The sequence below is a fragment of the Dermochelys coriacea genome, chromosome 4, assembly GCF_009764565.3.
Source record: "Dermochelys coriacea isolate rDerCor1 chromosome 4, rDerCor1.pri.v4, whole genome shotgun sequence".
Lineage (NCBI taxonomy): Eukaryota > Metazoa > Chordata > Testudines > Dermochelyidae > Dermochelys > Dermochelys coriacea.
In genome coordinates, this window is record NC_050071.1 from 8,528,717 (window position 1) to 8,549,692 (window position 20,976).

The 20,976-nt window shown below is 41.7% G+C and overlaps 1 protein-coding gene across 13 annotated transcripts in view; it reads right to left on the minus strand.

Moving 5' to 3' along the window:
* Positions 1–20,976, minus strand: part of EPHA5 (EPH receptor A5) — a 400,471-nt gene that overhangs the window by 372,443 nt on the left and 7,052 nt on the right. For all 13 annotated transcript variants that reach the window (XM_043513198.1, XM_043513202.1, XM_043513200.1 and 10 more), the window contains exon 2: positions 3,983–4,047. In XM_043513198.1, coding sequence (XP_043369133.1) covers positions 3,983–4,047 — 65 coding nt within the window. The remainder of the gene's footprint in view (positions 1–3,982; positions 4,048–20,976) is intronic.

The following is a 20,976-nucleotide window of genomic DNA, read 5'->3' on the forward strand; positions in this document are numbered from 1 at the left end:
AGGTGGCACTTCCTGTGCTTTCCCCCTCCACAACTTTGTGAGGATTTTAACAGACACAAGAACAGGAAATGCTCCACACAGGCCCTGCACTCTGCCGGGGAGGGGGCTCCAGGGACAGTGGACAGAGGGAGAGCAAAGCTACCAAGAGCCAGGAGCAGAGCAGGAAAGCCAGGGGGAGAATATAGCACCATACATAGCAGGAAGGACAGTCCAGGAGATAGGCACTGGATTATGAATCTGGAGATGTGGGTCCAATTCCCAGCTCTGCCACAGACTGTCTATGCAGCCTTGAGTACGTCACTTAATCTACTCTGGGCCTCATTTCTCATCTGTAAAATGAAGATAAAACTTCCTTACTTTCCAGGGTGTTCAGAGAATAAAATCCATCTATGATTGCCAAGTGCCCCAGTGATGTGGGCCAGACTGGGTTGCTACCCATCCAGGTTTAACCAAGACAGTCCAGTTTTTGGCTTCTGTGTCTGGCTATCATAGGTAAGTACCTAAATTGGACAGACAACTCTAAGACAACAGACAACTACAGACAACTCTATAGTGTTTTCCCCAAGAACCACAAAGTCAATGGGCCAGAACCTGAGCTGGGGTAATTTGGCATAGCTTCAATGAAGTTCTATTGATTGACACCAGCTGTGTGTCTGACCCACTGTAATGAATTAAGAAATGCCAAAAATGGCTTATTTGTATCTGGAGACATAGCTGTGGGAAGGGCATGCACAGCCCTGAGACCTGGCTCCAGGTTGGATTAGATTGGCCCTCCACCTTCATAGATTTCATTTCTCAAGCTGCATGCAGGTGGAGTGGTTTTCTCCAATGCCACTGCTCTGCATTTCACTGGTGTCAATGAGACCAGGAGCAGACTGAATTAAGGCCAAGCAGGAATTTTCTTCCTGTATATCTGGAAACAGATTAGCAAAACTGAAGATGCTACCACAATATAAATAATAAGTTAGCATCGTTTGCAATACAGACACCCCTGGATTTACGCAATCTTTCTGTTTCTGGATTATGGAACTTTTTCCGTAAGTGCGAATGTGCGTAAATCAGGTCTTGCGTAACCCATGGAGCGTCTGTAATAAGATGTAGACAAAATGATTGCCCATACTGACCACCCCATGGAACCCAATTGATTTCAAACATGAAAATTTACCATTTGTCATTCTCAGGATAACTTAATAATGGTTACACAATATTTTGCTAAACCACCCTAAAATTTTTCATCTTTGTACTGAAGACAAGCGTTGAGAATTTCAATCTGAGTCTAATGCTGTCCAGAAAATCATAAGAGTTCATAAAAATCACGTTCAGCCCCAAAATCATGAAATCAGCTTAAATATCATGAGGTTTTGTTTTTTTAAAAAAACCAATACATTTGGTTCCTATTTTTATTTGCCTTCTGGTATCTGAGCTGGCTTTTAGGGTGCATTTACTTAACATTTCCAAGCTTTCCTACGCAAGCATGAGGACTAGAAGCTTACTTTTTTAGGAAAGATGAGATTTTCGTGCAATCTCTTCATTCTAACAGCTGTAGCTTTAACAAAATACTAAAGTTCACGAGACTCATGATGAAATCATGAGAATTGGCAACACTGCATGAGTTACTGAAAGCAGGAGTTTAAAGAGGATATATTATCATAATAGTAACTGTGGTATCTCTGCAACAGTGGTATAATAAATGTAGCCATAAAATACTTGAAGTGAATAGAAACTGAAGGATAGTATTAGATAGGAGGATAAATATGATGCAAAGGGGTTATTCCAGTACATATACTATATCCAGACACTGTTCTCACTGACAGGAAGTGTTGCATGCGGGAAGGTTTCTCCTTTGCTTCCTGCAGAGATTTGTATGTGTCCATTCCCTGAACCTTTGCATTACAATCAGTAGCCAATCAAAATTAGATTCCAAGATGACACTGCAGTCATTTACCTTTGTCGTGGGAAACGGTTTCCCGAGGAATAGCCCACCTTTCTCGGATCTTATTTTAAAAATAAAGCTCCCCACTTCTAAATCTGTATGCCAAGCTGAGAGTTATTTTAAATATTTACACCAGGCTGATCTTTAGAAGAAATACTACATAATACATACAAGAGGGTTGGAGCTTTGCTGATTGTAGAGGTGATAAATGGGTTGTGGGGGTAGATCAGAAAGATACTTCTTGCCACTTGAAAAATACTGCCAATATATTAGGCCAAACAGACAATTGGGCTAATTGGACATCATGAATTTTTATGAAGCCCCATGAAAACGAAGGAAATTTAGGGACTTCTGGCAATTCAAAAACCAATTCTGACTGCCTGCTTCACTTTTTATTGATTTGGGCAAGTTAATTTAAGAAACAAATCCTTCTCTACTGACTCAATTACAAGTTGATTTGGTATTCATGGGTCTAGCTTATGATTTTAAACCCAGGGTGGTAGTTGGAAAGTAAATCTGTAAATACATAAAGCTTCTCTGGGTAATGGAAAAAGAAAGTTGAGGCCTATACTTAGAACAGTTAGCGTCTTCCCTGCTTTGTCTGCACATGCACATACAAATCTATTGGACATTTAGGCGCCTATGATTTCTGCACTCATGTCTGTAATAGTGGTTTATATTGCTGAAAATACAATATTGCTTTCTTATGCTGGGGAAAAAAATACTAGAAAAGGTTGGCACCATAGAAAATAATATTTCATCCAGTACCTAAAAAATCTTCTAGTTAGGGGGACATTCTCCACTCAGACCTTCACAGCTGATCTTAACTCCATATGTTGTTCTGCTGGCATGTGATCGTTAAGATGCCCGCACATGTAATAATAATACCTAGCTCAAATATAGCACTTTTCATCTGTCTATCTTCAAGTGACAGGTTTCAGAGTAGCAGCCGTGTTAGTCTGTATTCGCAAAAAGAAAAGGAGCACTTGTGGCACCTTAGAGACTAACAAATTTATTAGAGCATAAGCTTTCGTGAGCTACAGCTCACTTCATCGGATGCATTTTCGATCCAGGTCTCTGTTTCCATATATATATATATATATATATATATATATATATAATTGTCATTTGCATGACAATCAGTAGTCAATCAAAATTAGGTTCCAAGATGGCACTGCAGTCATTTACAGCTGCTGACTGTCTACAACTCCAGGTATGGTATTTCGGAACCCTCTCCTGACTCAAGACCCGGTCCTGCAGCATGCTGAGCTCCAGTCAGTCCCGCTCAGCGACGGGTGTGGGAGCTGGGGATTCCCAGCAACTCACAGAAATGCTCAGCCCCTTGCAGGATTAAGCCCCCATTGTTTCATCAAAATTCTCTGTGCAGTCGCAGTATCAACCCCATCCATACAAGCCAAAACCACAACAAAGAACAACCCTCGGGGATGATGGGTCTCTTAGAATCACAAAAAAAACCCTTACTTGCATTCCTCACTCTCATGGTGAGCCCATTGTTTTCACTATCGCTACTCACAAGCTGCAGAATAAGACCAAATATAAATAAAGACATTACAGTATTGCCAACGCTTGGGATTTTATCACACGATGATTTAGAGTTTGGTTTCTTGAAGTGCCAGCTCCTGGAGTCATGTGAGACCCTCAGCTTTCATTTAAAACAAAGAGTAAGTTTCTAGCCCTCCATAATTGCAGAGAAAAGCATGTAAACATGACCCAAGTGCATCCTAATGGCTCAAAAAACAGAAGGAAAAAGAACTCAGAGTTTATCACTTTTTTAAAATGTCATGATTTGGGGTGGGGGGTCTGACTCATGATTTTTGAACATGTGGGGCTGGCAATGCTGCAGAAATAAATCTATTCCTCACCCCGCAGCTCCATTTTTTCCAGTCGCAGCTTGTTGTTTTGTTTTGGTTTTTTCCTCTTCTATTGCCAACAATTCCCTCAGGGGAATTTTCAACACAGAAATCTACCTTCAAAATGGAAACTATTAGTGCTGCTCTCGGCTTGAGAAAGCAAACGTCTGAGACTTACCCCATTTTTCGGGTAGGCTATCCATCCCAGATCCCCCATGACTGTGCGGGAGTCCAGTAAATTCACTAAAAAGAAACAAGAAGAAGAAAGCCTTAATGAGGCTGCATGGATATAAGCGTCAGTAAATACATGAGGCTTTGCTGGCCCTGGTAGAGGCACTTGGCAATTCACAGAAAGGGAATCTGATTGCTGTTAAAATAGGATACAATCAAGACAAGTTATTGCAGTGTTAAGAATAGAATCCTGCAGGCATTTAAGCAGATGCCTAAGGTTACTCAGGTAAGCAGTTCAATTACTTGTATTACCATAGCACCTGGGAATCCCAGCTCTGGGCCAGAATCCTATTGTGCTAGGCGCTGTACAAACCCAGACATGTCCATGTAACTATCTGCAAGATTGAGGCTTCAGACTAAATTCTCTGGGGCACAAGTCAGTCTTTTTGATGATGTGTGTACAATCCCTAGCGTGGTGGGGCCTTGATGCCCAAATGGGATTACGCCAATAAAAAGAATAAACAACCAGTCATTTATAAATGGAACAAAGACTGCAAGTTATTCTGTTTATATAAAGTTGCAGCTCACTTTAAAAATGAATGAGCGAGCCCCTTTATTGTTTTGTAAAAATGGTGGTGGGCAGGAATCATCCTTACACAACGCTGTCGGAAAACCTTCCAGCCTATTTCTTCACTAAAGACTGGACATCTCCGAAGTAAAGTGCAGGCTGTTTGACTGTGGCTAAATTCACTGAATTTTGCCCTGGCAAGCCACACAAGCAATTAAAAAAACAATTTTACATTAAACAGCAAGAAACTATTCCCAAGCTTATAACATTTTTTCATGAATTACCTAAAATCTGCCGTCCAAATAGTGAGTGTAATTAAAAAATAAATCTTCACACACTTAGCCAAGCTAAGAAAAATTGCAGCAGCTCTTGGTGCTGTCTCTGTAGTTAAGAGTCTGTTGTGCTTTGCATTATTAGCTCTGTTTTTAGAGCTGTAAAACTGCAGGATACAAATGGTCTCGGGACTGAAATTTGTCATACAAAGTTGCAGACAAAGAGGAAACTTCTCTCTTAATGGAAGAGAGAATCACTTCTCTTCCAGGAACAGATGTCCTTTTCACAATAGATTTTATATTTATGCCATACAACCTCACTTTCCTCATTCAAATCCCTCCTCAATGCCACTTGACCACCATACTGACTATAAAAATAAACTCAGACTGCAATTTTCAAAACCGAGTACCTAAAATTAGGACCCTAAGTCATTGGGTAGGCATTTAAATAAACAAGGCTGATTTTCAAAAGGTACTGAGTGCTCCAAAGAACCTCTTGCAGACAATGGGAACAGCTGTGCTCTCAGCACCCTTTGAAAATTAGGCCACTTATTTGGAGTCTAAACATTCATTCTGAAGGGGAACTAACAAGATGGGTATGTAACATTAAGCATGTCATAATATGCTACATTATCTCCATAGCTCTCCCATCAATCCATTGTGCTTTCTGTCTGCACACAGACAATCAAGTAATGGACCAATGAAAACTCTTGGCATCTGTACAGCCTCTGCCCCCCATACTCAATTCAGCCAATTGGACTGCAGTGTGCAAATTAATGCAAGAGGACTACTGATGATTGGTTGAGTACCTTTGACGTCACAATGTCACTACTTGCAAATGACCTGATCAGTTGTACTTGGCTTGTCAGTAATTACGATTGTTTATGTCCTATCATTAAAATTTTTTTTCAAATATGCCTATTATTCACAGATCAGTCAATGAGATTTACATTTATGGGAAGCTTGAAGGTTTAGTAATAAGCCATTTGTTAACTAGAAGGGTGCAAAAAAGATGAGATTAAAATAAAAAGCAATTAAAAAAAATCTCAGAGGAGACTTTTTTAAATGACTAAAATACAGATTGAACTGAAACAAATCCTCAGCAAATTCTTTGCTCATAGATTATATGCTGTAAACTGGGGAGAGACCCACTATGTCTTTTGTTAAACAAGAAGCCTAAATTCCCCTACTTGAAGTGAAAAAATTACCCCAACCTTAACTCTGGAGTCACAGTTAAGACCTATAAACTATCGGCTTATCTAGACATTTATACAATGCTAATCACCATGGTACCTGGGTGGCTTCTCACAAGAGCAGGCACCTAGATGGTGTCTAAGCGAATACATTTCCATGAGAGTGTGGCAAGAATTCTCTAGCCCCTGTCAGCAGCTCAGCTGCTGTGTGGCTGGGCTGCTTCCAGGTTTATTCCTTCCGGTTAAACAAAGGCAAAATTGGGACTTTGCTATGCTGCCAACCTGGAGCGCCATAAGACCAGGAATGGCTTCCTGGAGGATGCTGGGGTATAGTCACAAGAAACATATCTTTAGGATCCAGCTCCCCTCGGCTGCCTGTTTAACCAACCACATGATTTAACCCAATAATTCTTCAATGATATGGATGTTATTGTGTAAGAGTCAGATTTTGCTGCCTCTGAATTCAATGGGAAAAATCCTCCCGTTGACTTCAGTGGAAGCATTATATACCTGGAACAGAAAGTCCAGTACCCAGGGACTATTATACAATGGTGCAGCTTCTGCACTGTAATACACAGCAAGCTTATGTGATGTTATGAGTGTAATATAATATCTCATTGAAAGGTGACAAGGCCAGAAAGAGTTAATTAACTCACAGACTGACCTGACCCAGGGCCAAACTTTAAAAAACTGGTTAGGAAGACATATAAATGAATAGAGCTTTGAAATGCAAGCCTGAATTGTTAGAGATAGTAGGGTAGATGTTTGCTCAGGTGTTGTGATGTAAGCAAATAAGTCTTGTCTGTTACGAAAGCTTTAATTCAAAGATCAAAAGAGGAGTATTAGTATTTAGGAAGACACTTGAGGGAAATTGTATTATTGTCTATATGTCTCTTTGAAAGTTGTGGTAATCTGTGTTTGAACTGTTTAATGGATAAATTATCCTGTGCTAATTGCCACGATGTTTGGAAGAAAGAAAGTCAAGCCTATTGTTTTCTCAGGACAAAAGGGTGCAGGAAATGTTTAAAAACCCTGGGACATAATCCTTCTTCATCTCAGAGCTGCTTTGGGTTTCAAGAAGGGGAAACCTTGAGCCATAACAATTGAGATTCCCAGTCACTGACTGGAGTCACCCTGAATATGGACATTGGACTATAACCTATGGACTATTTCTAAAAGGATTTTTGGCAACTATAAACTCATCTTTGCTATGTATCTGAACCTCAAAAATTGAACTCAAGTCTGTATGTATATTGATCTCTCTCTTTTCTTTTTTAATACATTTCAGTTTAGTTCAAAAGAATTGGCTATAAGCGGACCTACGTTATAATTGGACCTGGGTGTGTGGCTGACCCTTTGGGGTTGGAAGAACCTTTTCTTTTCTATGATAAGATTTGCAGTAATCATCATCATATCTGACATGTAAAAAGAAAAGGAGTACTTGTGGCACCTTAGAGACTAACAAATTTATTTGAGCATAAGCTTTCGTGAGCTACAGCTCACTTCATCAGATGCATCAGAGACTAAATTTGTTAGTCTCTAAGGTGCCACAAGTACTCCTTTTCTTTTTGTGAATACAGGCTAACACGGCTGCTACTCTGAAACATTTCTTACATATGTGTCTGGAGGGAGGCCTGAGTCTGGGCATTTTAAGGGAACTGCATTGTTTAGACTTCTGAGTAACCAGGGAGGTAATACCGGAGCTGTTTTGTGCTGGCTGGGTAAATCTAAGTATTGGAAAATCCACCAGCGTTTGAGGTTTGTCTGCCCCATTTTGATTGCAGTTCACCCTGACTGAGTGATCTCAGCTGGCTCTCACGGGCAGCACCGTCACAGCTTACATGAAGAATATACATAAATATGAACATTTTAAGTAACTCTTCCAATTGTATGGTTGCAAATTGTCGAAGAGGATTGTTGAAACAAAATGGCAGAGTCACCAATAATTCCCAATACCGCAATTGCCGTAATTAAATTGTGCAAAACAGTATATTCTTGTTGTAAATTGCAATGGAGGCACAATGACTATTGATTTACATTGTACAACTTAATTAAAACTTACTTGTCCTGGAGATGCCACTAGTGAGTGTAAATAGATGGAATGTTTGATACCACACAGTTTGCTTTGTAAGACATTAATTAAATATCAAAAAAAGGGTACGAAAAGGTATTTTTAATCCAACATCAATTTCTAAGAACGCGATACACCTAACTGCAGTAATAACTTTCCAGGCAGTTATCAACTGCAATAAAAAAATAAGTTTCCATACAGAATGACACCAAGAGCTCACTGAAGTCAATGTGAATCTTTCTTCTAGAGAGGTAAATGAATGGAACCAAATCTTAAAACTCTACTCAGTCCTTCCTCAGGTACAACTCCCACTGAAGTAAAAAATGAGCAAAATCTCCAGAATTTGGCCCATGATTCCACTGAAATTATGGCACACTGCAGAATGCACAACTGGTGGGGGGCAAGGGGGAAATGGTGGCTTTAAGCTACCTTTTTGTGCCCTCCTGATTCTGGGCTGCTTCAGGGGATGGAGAGGCTCCCGGCTTATCTAAATTATCCCAGACTCTCCTGGCTGTGCTTTCAGGAACTGCCCCAGATCTCTGCAGCTGCGCACGCTGTGGCCCCCAACACCTTTCCTGCCCCTACCCCCAGCACATTATCTACATCAAGGCTTGCGATGGGGTCCTCACAGCCTTATGGCAGTCGTCTGCAGTGCCAGCACTGTGGGGGATCATCCCATGGCCACACCCAGGATTTTAGGGCTCCTTTATGGGGCTATGGCTCTTTTACCCAGCATAAAAGGGCTGGCCTGGGGGTAAGGATTTCCACCCGAGTTTTGTATAAACTAGCAGAAAAATTGTGTGGCAGACAAATCCTGCATGAAGAGAGCTGCTTATCTAATATTGATTCCTGTGGCATCACTTTCACTTATACCTTCCAAAATGCTGTGATATTCTTTGAAGTAGATCAGCGTATTTTTAACTAATAATCAGTCTACATTGCCTGAAAAGGCAAAAATACTGCAAACAAAATGGCTTATGTAAGCACTGATTATAACCACTCCATGAAGATGTGAAATAAATGCACTTATTTTCTCCTTGTGTCCATTTTCAATTGGTTTTGCTTGCTCCCTTCTACCTGTATAAGCATCAGACCTTCTTACTACCCTGTTTCATAGTCAGAAGCCAGGATAGAGTGCTCATCCTTTTGCTCCGAAAAACCAGATGCTCCTGCTGCTTTAACTAAAGGGAACTCTCCTTTAGATACAGTAGTCCTGGGGCTTGTCTCATGACACACACCTCAGCAGGTATGACATTCCATCCTACAATCATCATCAGTGCAACACACCTTTTAACCAACTCATTACACACACCACTCCAGGCCTCAATTTGGCAACATCCCACATATTATTCATAATAACCAGCAATGCTCATTTAGCCAGGCTTTCATCAGAAACAATTAAAATCAAACTTGGGTGAGATCCCAAATTAGCCCCCATTTAGGAATGCTCCTAAAATGTACTTAAATGCATCCCTGTTCAGGACAGCACTTTGCCATGTGTTTGACTTTCCCGCTGAAGTCACCATGTATTTGACTTTCCCGCTGAAGTCAAAAGGATATCAGTCCACGTTTAATCATATGCACATGCTTAACTTTAGCACAGTACTGTGCTTAGCAGGGAAGATTCCTGAATGAGGGTCCTACACTCTAATTGAGTGCTCAGAAATCTGATGCCCATGTTTGTGCCCTGTAGATTTTGTGCACTTGGGGAGTTCTTCCTACTGATAGAACTCCCAACAATCACTTGCGACCATCACTAATGCCTGATGTGTAGAGGAACTGGTTTCTCCATAAGCCTAACAGCATTTAAATAGGAGTGATTTATTTATACCACTGCTACTCAGCATCAGCTAGAAGAATGTGCTGAGTGTCTCAAAGAAGCAGCAAGAACCCAACAGCCTACAGGCATACACACTTATTCTCAGCATTTTGCCAACCAACTTAAAAATAGAGAACATGAAAGAGCAAATAAATGCAAAACTTCTCATCTTCACCATACGCGCACCCTTCCCTCAAGCCCTAATTATCTCTAATGCTTGATCGAAAGAAACATACCAAACTGCACAGGATCTATATAATCATTAGCTTTCACGCCTTCCGGGTAGGATAAATGATGATTAAGTCTAAACTCACACCAGAGCCTGTTATTTTTTTAGGACAACACACAGGGGGAGGTTTGCATATGCTCAAACTGCACATTCTCAGATGGGCTCTATTTACTCGTGATGAGTCATCCGGTTTGGACCAAATGAGAAGTGATGCAAATATTTTCCCTGAACACAAACTGTATCCCATAGATGGAGATTGGACCAGGGGCTCTGCTCCAAAGTCTTGAACTCCCACATAGACTGGCCTCTCCAATCTCATCAATATGACAATGTAGAGACCATTGCTGGAAGTAAGCACCGACACAAGAGACACAAGATGGGATTTTTCAACAGTCTATTGACAGCAATGGGAGTTTAACCATTGACTTCAGGGGAAGAGAACTGGACCAGAACTGAGCACCTAATAATACCCAGCTCTTCTGCAGTCCTTTTCATCAATACATCTCAAAGCTCTATGCAAAGGAGGTCAGTATCATAAGAACGGCCATACAGAGTCAGACCAGTGGTCCATCTAGCCCAGTATCCTGTCTTCCAACAGTGGTCAATGCCAGGTGCTTCAGGGGGAATGAACAGAATAGGGCAATTTATCAAGTGATCCATCCCCTGTCACCCATTCCCAGCCTCTGGCAAACAGAGCTTTAGGGACACACTGAGCATGGGGTTGCGCTCGTGACCATCTTGAGTAATAGCTAATGAATGGACCTGTCCTCCAGGAACTTATCTAATTCTTTTTTGACGCCACTTATACTTTTGGCCTTCACAACATCCCCTGGCAAGGAGTTCCACAGGTTGACTGTGCATTGTGTGAAGAAGTAATTCCTTTTGTTTGTTTTAAATCTGTTGCCTATTAATTTAATTGGGTGACACCTGGTTCTTGTGTTCCATGAAGGGGTAAATAACACGTCCCTATTCACTTTCTCCACACCAGTCATGATTTTATTGACCTTCATCATATCTCCCCTTACTCATTTCTTTTCTAAACTGGACAGTCTCAGTCTTTTTCATCTCTCCTCATCTGGAAGCTGTTTCATACCTCTCATTATTTTTGTTGCCCTTTGAGGTACTTTTCCCAATTCTAATATATCTTTTTTTGAGATGGGGCAACCAGAACTGCACGCAGTATTCAACGGGTGGGTGCACCATGGATTTATGTAATGGCACTGTGCTATTTACTGTCTTCTTTCTATCTCTTTCCTAATGGTTCCTAACATTCTGTTTGCTTTGTTGACGGCTGCTGTACACTGAGCAGCTGTTTTCAGAGAACTATCCACAACGACTGCAAGGTCTTTCTCGAGTGCTAACAGCTATTTTAGACCCCATCATTATTCCCATTTTTCACAAATGGGAAATTGAGACATGGGGCAGTGAAATAATCATCCAGCAGGACAGCGATACACCTGGGAGTAGAATTCCAGTCTCCTGAGTCCCAGTCTGTGATGAAGTGGGGGAGATTCCTGGTTTCCTTGTTTATGGGGTTTTTTTCCCTTGGTTTTCCTATGGTATGCATGTAGAGGGAGTGGGACTCAGCTTCTCTGGGGGTTATCAGTTTAACAAGGTGATGGGAGAGGGAGTTTGTTGTTCCAGAGGACCAGCGTGGAAACACAGCCAATGACCTGGTGACCCGGAGGCCCAACTCCAGAGTCACAGCCAGTTCTGGCCAGTGAGAAAACAATGGGCTGCGAGGACCCCCGGGGACTCAACCAACCGGTTCCAGCTAGAGGACCCAACCAACCAGTTCCAGCTAGAGGACCCTGTTTACCACCCTTTGCCTGGAGAGAAGACAATAGAGGCAGGACTTGGGGCTGGGGATCTCAGCTGCCCAGCTGGGAAGCAGGGGGACTCTGTGCTGGAGAGAGGGAGCAGGCAGAGCCCACCTGGATGCAGGAGAGACTTGGATGTGCTGTGCTGAAGGAGGCCCTGAGAGTTTCCTATGCTGTGTTCAACGCTCAATAAACCCTCCTGTTTTACGCTGACAGTCGCTCCGGTCTAGAGAACAGGGGGGCATCATCCCCTTTGGAGGCCCTGGGGGTCCAGAGTGACTGGACTCCCTGAGGGAGTCCATGGCGAGAAACAGGTGTGCTAAGGCTCAGAGAGGTGCGGCTCCAGGAGGTGGAGGGACTTAACCCCAAGAGAGAGTGGATCCCCGGGGAGAAGGGCTGTCTCACTAAAAGGGGCATTTCCCCCACGGACTGCACGGGGCCAAGAGTGGGCACGATCTGTGAGTCTGTGACACAGTCACAATCTCTACCCTCTACCCCATGCTGCCACTTTTGAAAATACCACTGACAGATCCTGCTGCCACTCCCTCTGTTATGGATATTCTAACATAATTATTATTATTCATGAGGGGGCATAAAGCGTGATTGGCAATTTACAGACAAAAAGGTGAGACAGTCACTACCCTGAAGAGTTTGCAACACTACAGAGAGCTAGGACAGGAGACAAGAAGGCTGTGTTAGGGAAAGATTATAAGAATTATGCCAAATACAGTCATGAGAAATACAGTCATGGTTTTATATGGCTGGATTTTGAAGAGTGCTCAGCCTTGACTTAACTCTGCTCTCATTGAAGTCAGTGGTTACCCACCTGCTGTGTAAGCTCTGCTTTTTAATGTATAATTAATATTTTAATGATCTAATTAATCTGATGGAGGAGCATGGGCCAGCATTGTGAGAAAGTGGATTTTGAAGGAGCATTTTTGGATAAACGGGATGTGGGGCGGCATACTAGCTCATATCAATACATGCATTGTGGGCAAAGTGAGAACAACCACTGATACTACGGTGATGGGCGCTCACTAGAGAGATGGAGGAGCTTGTGGGTGACATATGCAACCCCCTCTCTAACTGACCTCCTGTCTAAGATATGAGACCTATCAATCGACAATTTGTCAAGAAATCTTCCAGTCAGCTCACCCCTTTTTTTCTTTCCTCTAGCATGCCAAGCACACTCAGTACAGTAAGGCTCTAACTTTATCAGTGTGACGCTCCTCAGGAGGTTATTTTCTTCCATTCTGCTTCTTCTCTGTTGCCTCTGTATTAAGTCTCCCCACATTTGGAGGGCTCCACCCACCAGGATTCTCAGCCTCCCTTGAAAGCACCCTGATCTAGCTTCCCCTCCTCCAGGACTGGCTAGGTCTTGCACGGTGCTGAGCACTCTGACTCAAATCCAGCAAGTTTCAGAGTAGCAGCCATGTTAGTCTGTATTAGCAAAAAGAAATCCAGCAGAACACATAAGCAAGTGCTTACATTGAAGCACGTGAGAAATCTCACAGAAGGCAACAGGAATATTCACATGCATGAAATGAAGCATGTGGTTAAGTGCTTTGTTGGACTGGGGCCAGAGTGCTCAGCACTTTGCAGGATCGAGCCCTGACTGAGGACATGGAGGAAAAAATAAAAAGGAAGGTACTGAGTTACATTACAATACTTTCCTTTGAACCCTTCCGGGGAGTTTGTTTGAACGGGATTATACGCTTCCATCATTCTTCGAGTTTCCAAGCAACTGAAAAGGTGATGTGCAAGCCTAAGTTTGATATGATAGACGTAGTTGTCAGGATCCCCAAATTTTTCTTTACAGGAACCAACATTTTATCCCCCAATAGCTCTGAGAGAGGTGCAATTCCTCCAGCCACCGAAGTCTCCAGCAACAATGGGGACAACACCACTCTGTGAATCAGCCAGTAAGAAGTATTCCATTCTCTCCTCCCGTCTCCCTGAGCGCAAGATGGGGAAGATATTTGCAAAGCATACGATAAATAATACACTGCATAGCAAGAAACCAGAGTTACACTACAGTCCCACCTCCCTCTTATGGGAGTTCACAGCACTACCAAGACATACTGAACAGCAAGACCCCTCCATCGTCACAGTCAAAACTTTTTCTTCTCCACCAATCGCTGTCAGTTTTATTGCACCACTGCCGCTATTCATTTTCCTGCTGTTTTCCCTGTTGTGCTAAATAGTTCTACAAAGTTGTAAATCTAAAAGTGCTCCTAAAAGTAAGCGACAGTCAAAAATAATCCAGGATATCAAAAACAAATGAAAGATTAAACCCCCCCAAAAAATCAAAGCCATTATGGAGCAGGTGTTTTTTATTATTTGCCTTGAGTTAAGACCAAAAAAAAAGACCATGCAAAAACTGGGAAATATCAATTTATATGCTAGTGGAGACCAACTCCAGAGAAACATAAGTTATGCAGAGCACCTATTATTTATAGGCCAATAGAGGAAGAAAATACACTCAATTTAATGAACCTACAAAATGATATTAGCTACAGATTGATATTTTATTATGATGACTCACTTCTGCTGTAGGTTTTCTATAATCTCCTTTATAGCAAGCCCCAAGATGCTGGAGTCTGCATCATAGATTTTAAGGCCAGAAGGGACCATAAAGAATATTTAGATAAGTTGGATGTATTCAAGTCAGCAGGGCCTGATGAAATTCACCTAGGACATTTAAGGAACTGGCTGAAGCAATCTCGGTACCATTAACAATTATCTTTGAGAACTCCTGGAGGATGGGTGAGGTGCCAGAGGACTGGAGAAGAGCAAACACAGTACCTGCACCCAAGGAATTATAGACCAGTCAATCTAACCTCAATACCTGGAAAGATACTGAAACAAATGATTAAACAATCAGCTTTTGAGCATCTAGAAGATAATAGGGTTGTAAGGAACAGCCAGCATGGACTTGTCAAGAAGAAATCATATCATATCAACCTAATGTCCTTCTTTGACAGGGTTACTGGCATAGTGGTTTGGGGGGAAGCAGTAGATATCTTGATATTAGTAAAGCTTCTGACATAGTCCCATGTACCATTGTCATAAGCAAATTAGGGAAACTTGGTGTAGATGAAATTACTATGAGGCGGGTGCAGAACTGGTTGAAAGACCAGACTCAAAAAGTAGTTATCAATTGTTTGCTGTCATACTGGGAGAGCATATCTAATGGGGCGCTGCAGGGGTCAATCCTAGATCCCTTACTCTTCAATTAATGACTTGGATAATGGAGTGAACAGTATGCTTACAAAATCAGCAGATGACACCAAACTGGGAGGGATTGCAAGCAACTTGGAAGACAGGGTTAGAATTCTAAACAACCTTGAGAAATTGGAGAATTGATCTGAATTCAACAAAAATGAAATTCAATACAGATAAATGCAAAATATTTCACTAAGAAAGGAAAAATTAAATGCATAACTAGAAAACTGGGAACAACTACCTAGCTGGTAGTATTGCTGAAAAGGATCTGAGGTTTACAGTGGATCACAAATTGAATTTAAATAAACAGTGTGGTATCATTGCAAAAGAACAACAACAGCAGCGAATATTCTGGGGTGCATTAACAGGAGTGTCATATGTAAAGGACTTGAGGTAACTGTCCTGCTCTACTCAGCACTGATTAGGCCTCAGCTGCGGTACTGTGCCCAGTTCTGAGCACCACTCTTTAGGAAAAAGAAAAGGAGTACTTGTGGCACTTTAGAGACTAACAAATGTATTTGAGCATAAGCTTTCGTGAGCTACAGCTCACTTCATCGGATGATGAAGTGAGCTGTAGCTCACGAAAGCTTATGCTCAAATAAATTTGTTAGTCTCTAAGGTGCCACAAGTACTCCTTTTCTTTTTGCGAATACAGACTAATACGGCTGCTACTCTGAAACCACTCTTTAGGAAAGTTATGGACAAATTGGAGAGTATCCAGAGGACAGCAACAAAAGGTTTAGAAAACCTGACCTACGAGGAAAGGTTAGTTTTGATAAAAGAAGACTGAGGGGGGACTTGAAAATAGTCTTTAAATATATTAAGGGCTGTTATAAAAGAGGATGGTGATCCGTTGTTCTCTATGTCTACTGAAGGTTGGACAAGAAGAAAGAAGCTTAATCTTTCTAGTGGTAAAGATAGTTACAGGCATCCAAGGGAGGTTGTGGAATCCCCATCACTGGAAGTTTTTAAGAACAGGCTGGACAAATGCCTGTCAGAGGTTGTCTATGTTTGCCATATTTGGGGTCGGGAAGGAATTTTCCTCCAGGGCAGATTGGAAAGGCCCTGGAGGTTTTTCGCCTTCCTCTGTAGCATGGGGCATGGGTGACTTAAGGGAGGCTTCTCTGCTCCTTGAAGTCTTTAAACCATGATTTAAGGACTTCAATAGCTCAGACATAGGTGAGGTTTTTCATAGGAGTGGGTGGGTGAGATTCTGTGGCCTGCGCTGTGCAGGAGGTCGGACTAGATAATCAGAATGGTCCCTTCTGACCTTAGTATCTATGAATCTATGAATCTATGTTTACTTGGTCTTGCCTCAGCACAGAGGGCGATACTTGATGGCTTCTTGAGGTCCTCTCCAGCCTGACATTGCTATCATAATGACCAGAACACAAATAATAGAATTTCACCCAATAATTTCATTAGTGCTCTCTGTCCACTTGCAACATTGGGAGTTCCATGGCAAACTGAGAGCTGTATATAAACTTGAGGCCCTGAATCAACAGAACATCCCTGTTCGGAGACTGGCTATAAGCATGTGCTTAAATCCCAGTGAAGTCGATGGAATTTAACTGAATGATTAAAGTTCAGCACGTACTTGGGTGCTTTCCTGAATCAGGGCCTTAGTGACTAAAAAGAAATCCCATTTCTGCTTTTAAAATACCTATGATCCCAAAGGGGGGGTGGGGGAGAGACTTCTCCTAGAAGGTCCACCCATCAAATATCCTTTACAGGCATTTTTCCCCCTAGAATGTGAATATCAAATTATGTTACACATCTATTAAACTGGATAGAAATAAAGAGACACAAATTATGTTACACATACTATTAAACTGGATAGAAATAAAGAGACACAAATTATGTTACACATACTATTAAACTGGACAGAAATAAAGAGACACAGCACAGACATAACTATAGTTGTCAAATTACCCTGACAGATCTCATTTTCAGTAGACTCACAAGATTTCAGCTGTCCAGCCTATCCACCACCAACAGAGCCTTCCAATCCACAATAATGACCATTTTGCTGCCTTTGAATTCATTCAAGTAGAAAAGAGTAACTGACATTATGTTTGGATGGCTCTCGGGAGCAAAGAATGGTTAGGTTGATTTATTGGCTTTTCTAATGTTTGACAGCTTATACCTCTCTCTCTCTCTCTCTGTGTAGTGGAAAAACAAAAATATTTTTCTCCCATTGCCTTCTGAAAATACACTATTAATAGGGAAACACATAAAAAATGACACGGAAAAAGCCAGTAATGATAATAGAAGCATAAGCTGCTTGACTGTTCAACTCATGGCATGTAAAGCAGAGCGACGTAGAAGACAGCGGCTAGTAATTTTACCCATTTTGCATATGAGACATAGAAGAAAATTGATCCCAGTGAACATTATATCATTCAGACAATTTTTCTTGGGGGAATAGCATGAGCCCGAACGTCTACGCTGAAATTTTATAGCCCCAAAGCCCCAGCCTGAATCAGTTGACACAGGCCAGTCCCAGGGCTTTTATTGCAATGTAGGCATACCTGAGAGTGGGGTCTAGACTGCTCTATGGGACTCGGCATGGCTGCAGAGGGCCTTGATGCAGACTGGTATAATAAAGTGGACGCCTACTGGATGTGGGAACAACAACTGAGAGCATCATCCCAGTTAAAGGAAACGACTCAGTTCTTTGAAGGAAAAACAAAATGCAGAGGCCAGGTTATCGGACCTAGCACAAGCCCAGTGAGAAGGCAGGAAAGGTGGCTCTAAAAGTCTTTTGTGTCCCACTCCTTTCCCCCTATACAGACACACACAATCCTGGGACTACCAGGGACCCGGTCCTGTCCCTGGTGTGAGTTAGAGCAGCCTTGGGGCACCAAGGGGATGTTCTGGCAGCCCTGGATCAGACAGATGCAACAGTGTCTCAGCCACACCCCTTCCTGCCTGGCCACAGCCCCATGCCAGCTGCCAGGAGAAGTCGCGGCTACAGCAGCCCTAGGCCACTAGAACATTCCCTACACAGAAGGACATTCTCCACTGCCCTGATGCACCAAATGTATCGTTGCTTTGTGGCAGCAAGAGGTATAAAGCAGTCAGAGCTTGGCTGTGTTTCTGAACTTATCACATAACTCAGGAAAGATTAGCACAGAACAGCAAACCCAGTGATGTCACCAGACTAGACTTAAGGGTGGGTGGTTTGTGCCGCTCTCTAGTCCCTTGAGAATTTAAATGTTTAGACTTACAGAGAGGAAGGAAAGTCTCGTGTTTAGGGGACTAGCCTGCAACTCAAGAGACCTTGGTTCAATTCCTTGCTCTGCTACAGGCTCCATGTGTGACCTGGGGCAAGTCACTTATTCTCTCTATCCTCAGTTCTCCATCTGTACAATGGGGAATTCAGCCCTGCTCTACCCAGAGGGGTGTGGTGAGGGTAAGTATTCCACAGGATTGTAAGGTGCTCAGATTCTGCAGTAAGAGAGTCATGTAATTACTTCAGATCAGTGACTACCCTCAGCTGTGATTTGTTTAAGAAACAAATAGGGCTGCTAATTTCTGGCTTACATTCCACAATTATTTCACTATTTCATTTGCCCCGCACACACAGAAAATAAATGGCTAAGTCAAAAGTTAGTCAAAGAAAGTCAACAACCAGGAGAACTAGAGATCTCAGCTACTGAAGGGCCTATCCTTAAGTCTGCCAATACAACTGCTTGCAAAAGCTGTGGAAAAGCCAAGCGCTTTCTCGTCTGCAAAGCTTGCCATCCAATGGTTCAGCTGGGCACACAAACAAAAGGGAAGGATGAGGACAAGAGTGGTACGAGCAAATGAAGAACACCTCAACCTCTCCCAGGTTTCTAGCTGAATTCAATTAAACTGGTACTTTTGCGTGTTTCTCTTACATATACGTTGACAGTCAAATTGCTTATCCAGTTTCACTAGAAAAACAGACGTAACTAACGCAATGAAAGTATCATGAGACTAATTATAACAACGGAATGGTTCATTTTTGAGGAGAAAAAAAGTAACAATTTGAGTCCAGATAATGGCTTGCTGGTCAAGTTCTCCTGTGTCTGAGTCAACTCCGGCTCTCACTAAAGCAGGATCAGGCACACATTGCTAATGAGATAGCCAGCCTCGGATTAAAAAATGATTTCAAAAAATGAATTTGGGGTAAGCACAGGAAATTGTCAGGTTTGTGAATTCCTTGTTTACCCAATAAGTAGACTTGACAGAATTTTATTTTTATGTATAATTTCACTCCATAACATTTTATTTAATGTTATAATTTATTTTTAAGCATTTTTCTCTATTTTTATCAATGTAAATTTTTACACTGGCAGGAAATTTTTACACTGAAGTCAGACAATTATTTAGTGACAGTAGATGCTGAGATTCAAATGTTAAAGCTTTATAACTATTGAAACACAAATTGTCAACATTACATATCAAAATATACAGAGTAAATATCCATACATCCAACTCTTAAGTTCTCAAGCAGCATATTTTTTACTTTGCCTGTCTGTAAATTTCAATCATAGATGGAAATACTTTTTCATCAGTTTGTGTGGGTGTGGTGAAATTGACACTTACCAATAAAAATCAAACCCTTCCAAGCCTACTGATAAGGGTTACAAAGGTGAAGCATTGATTAAAGAGGAATTCTAAACAGCACTCTTGCCCTGAAACAGAGCCCTGTAATATGGTTAAGAAAATGTTCAGGACTCAACACTCTAAGGAAACGTTTACCTGGGGTTTGTACACTCGTTTTTTCTTTGCCTTATGCAGGGAAATTTGATTTTAGGTTTTGTAAATGAGGGACAAAAGAAATCCGATTGCAAGAAGGGCTGATTTTCCTCTCACGGCAGAGTGAGGCTTTATTTCAATAAAGCACCTAAGCACATGTGTAAGTCCCTCCCTATTCAGTGAAGCAGTCAAGCAGGTACAAACTTTAATATTAAGCATGTATTTACGTGCTTTGCTGTACAGGGATGAACTGCTGAATCAGGGCCTCGTATAGTGGAGAGTTTCACCAATTGAGCTAGATGTGGGAATGTAAACTGATTCCATAAATCCATGTGGACACTCTTATTTAGGTTTAAGAGTGGCTTAGTTTGGTTTAGCTTAAATCAATCAGGAGCAAATTTAAGATAAAACAAACTAAGCCACTCTTAAGTCTAAGAAAGACTGTCCCCCCACACAGAAGTTACACCAATTTAACTAAACCAGTTTAATTAAATTGGTGCAAGTCTGTATGTAGACACAGTCTAATTCAGGAATAAATCCTCGCAGAGGTTAATGGATTTACACTGGTGTAAAGAAGGGAATCAGGCCTCAAATGTCTTGAACTTTGAGAAAAGAAGTAAACCTCTTCAAGCTTCAATTCAAAAACCATTGACTTTGATTGGCCTGATTCTCAGGTCACTTCTGTCCAAATTCTGCATTGTGGTATACTAGCATAGACCCCTTTCTATGCCTTTGTAGACTCCCAACGACTCGCGTGCAGGGCTCTGTGCTAGCAAACCACTTTGCAGGATTAGGGCTTCAGTGGAGTCCCTTCAGTTTGAAGCCATTGGAGTTATACTGGTGGAAAACTGCTGCAAGAGGAGAATGCAGCCCTAAGATTTAATTCATTAACTAATGTCACAGAAACACATCATATGCACGAATCATATCAAACATTGGACACCGTTTTTTTTATTTCACTTACACAAGTTTATTTGGCTGCACAATAAAAATTAACATGACATGGCTCATGGCATAAAATAAACCGATCTGGTTGTCTGCATCTTCTTGAACACTTGTTGAAAGTTGTTCTTTTT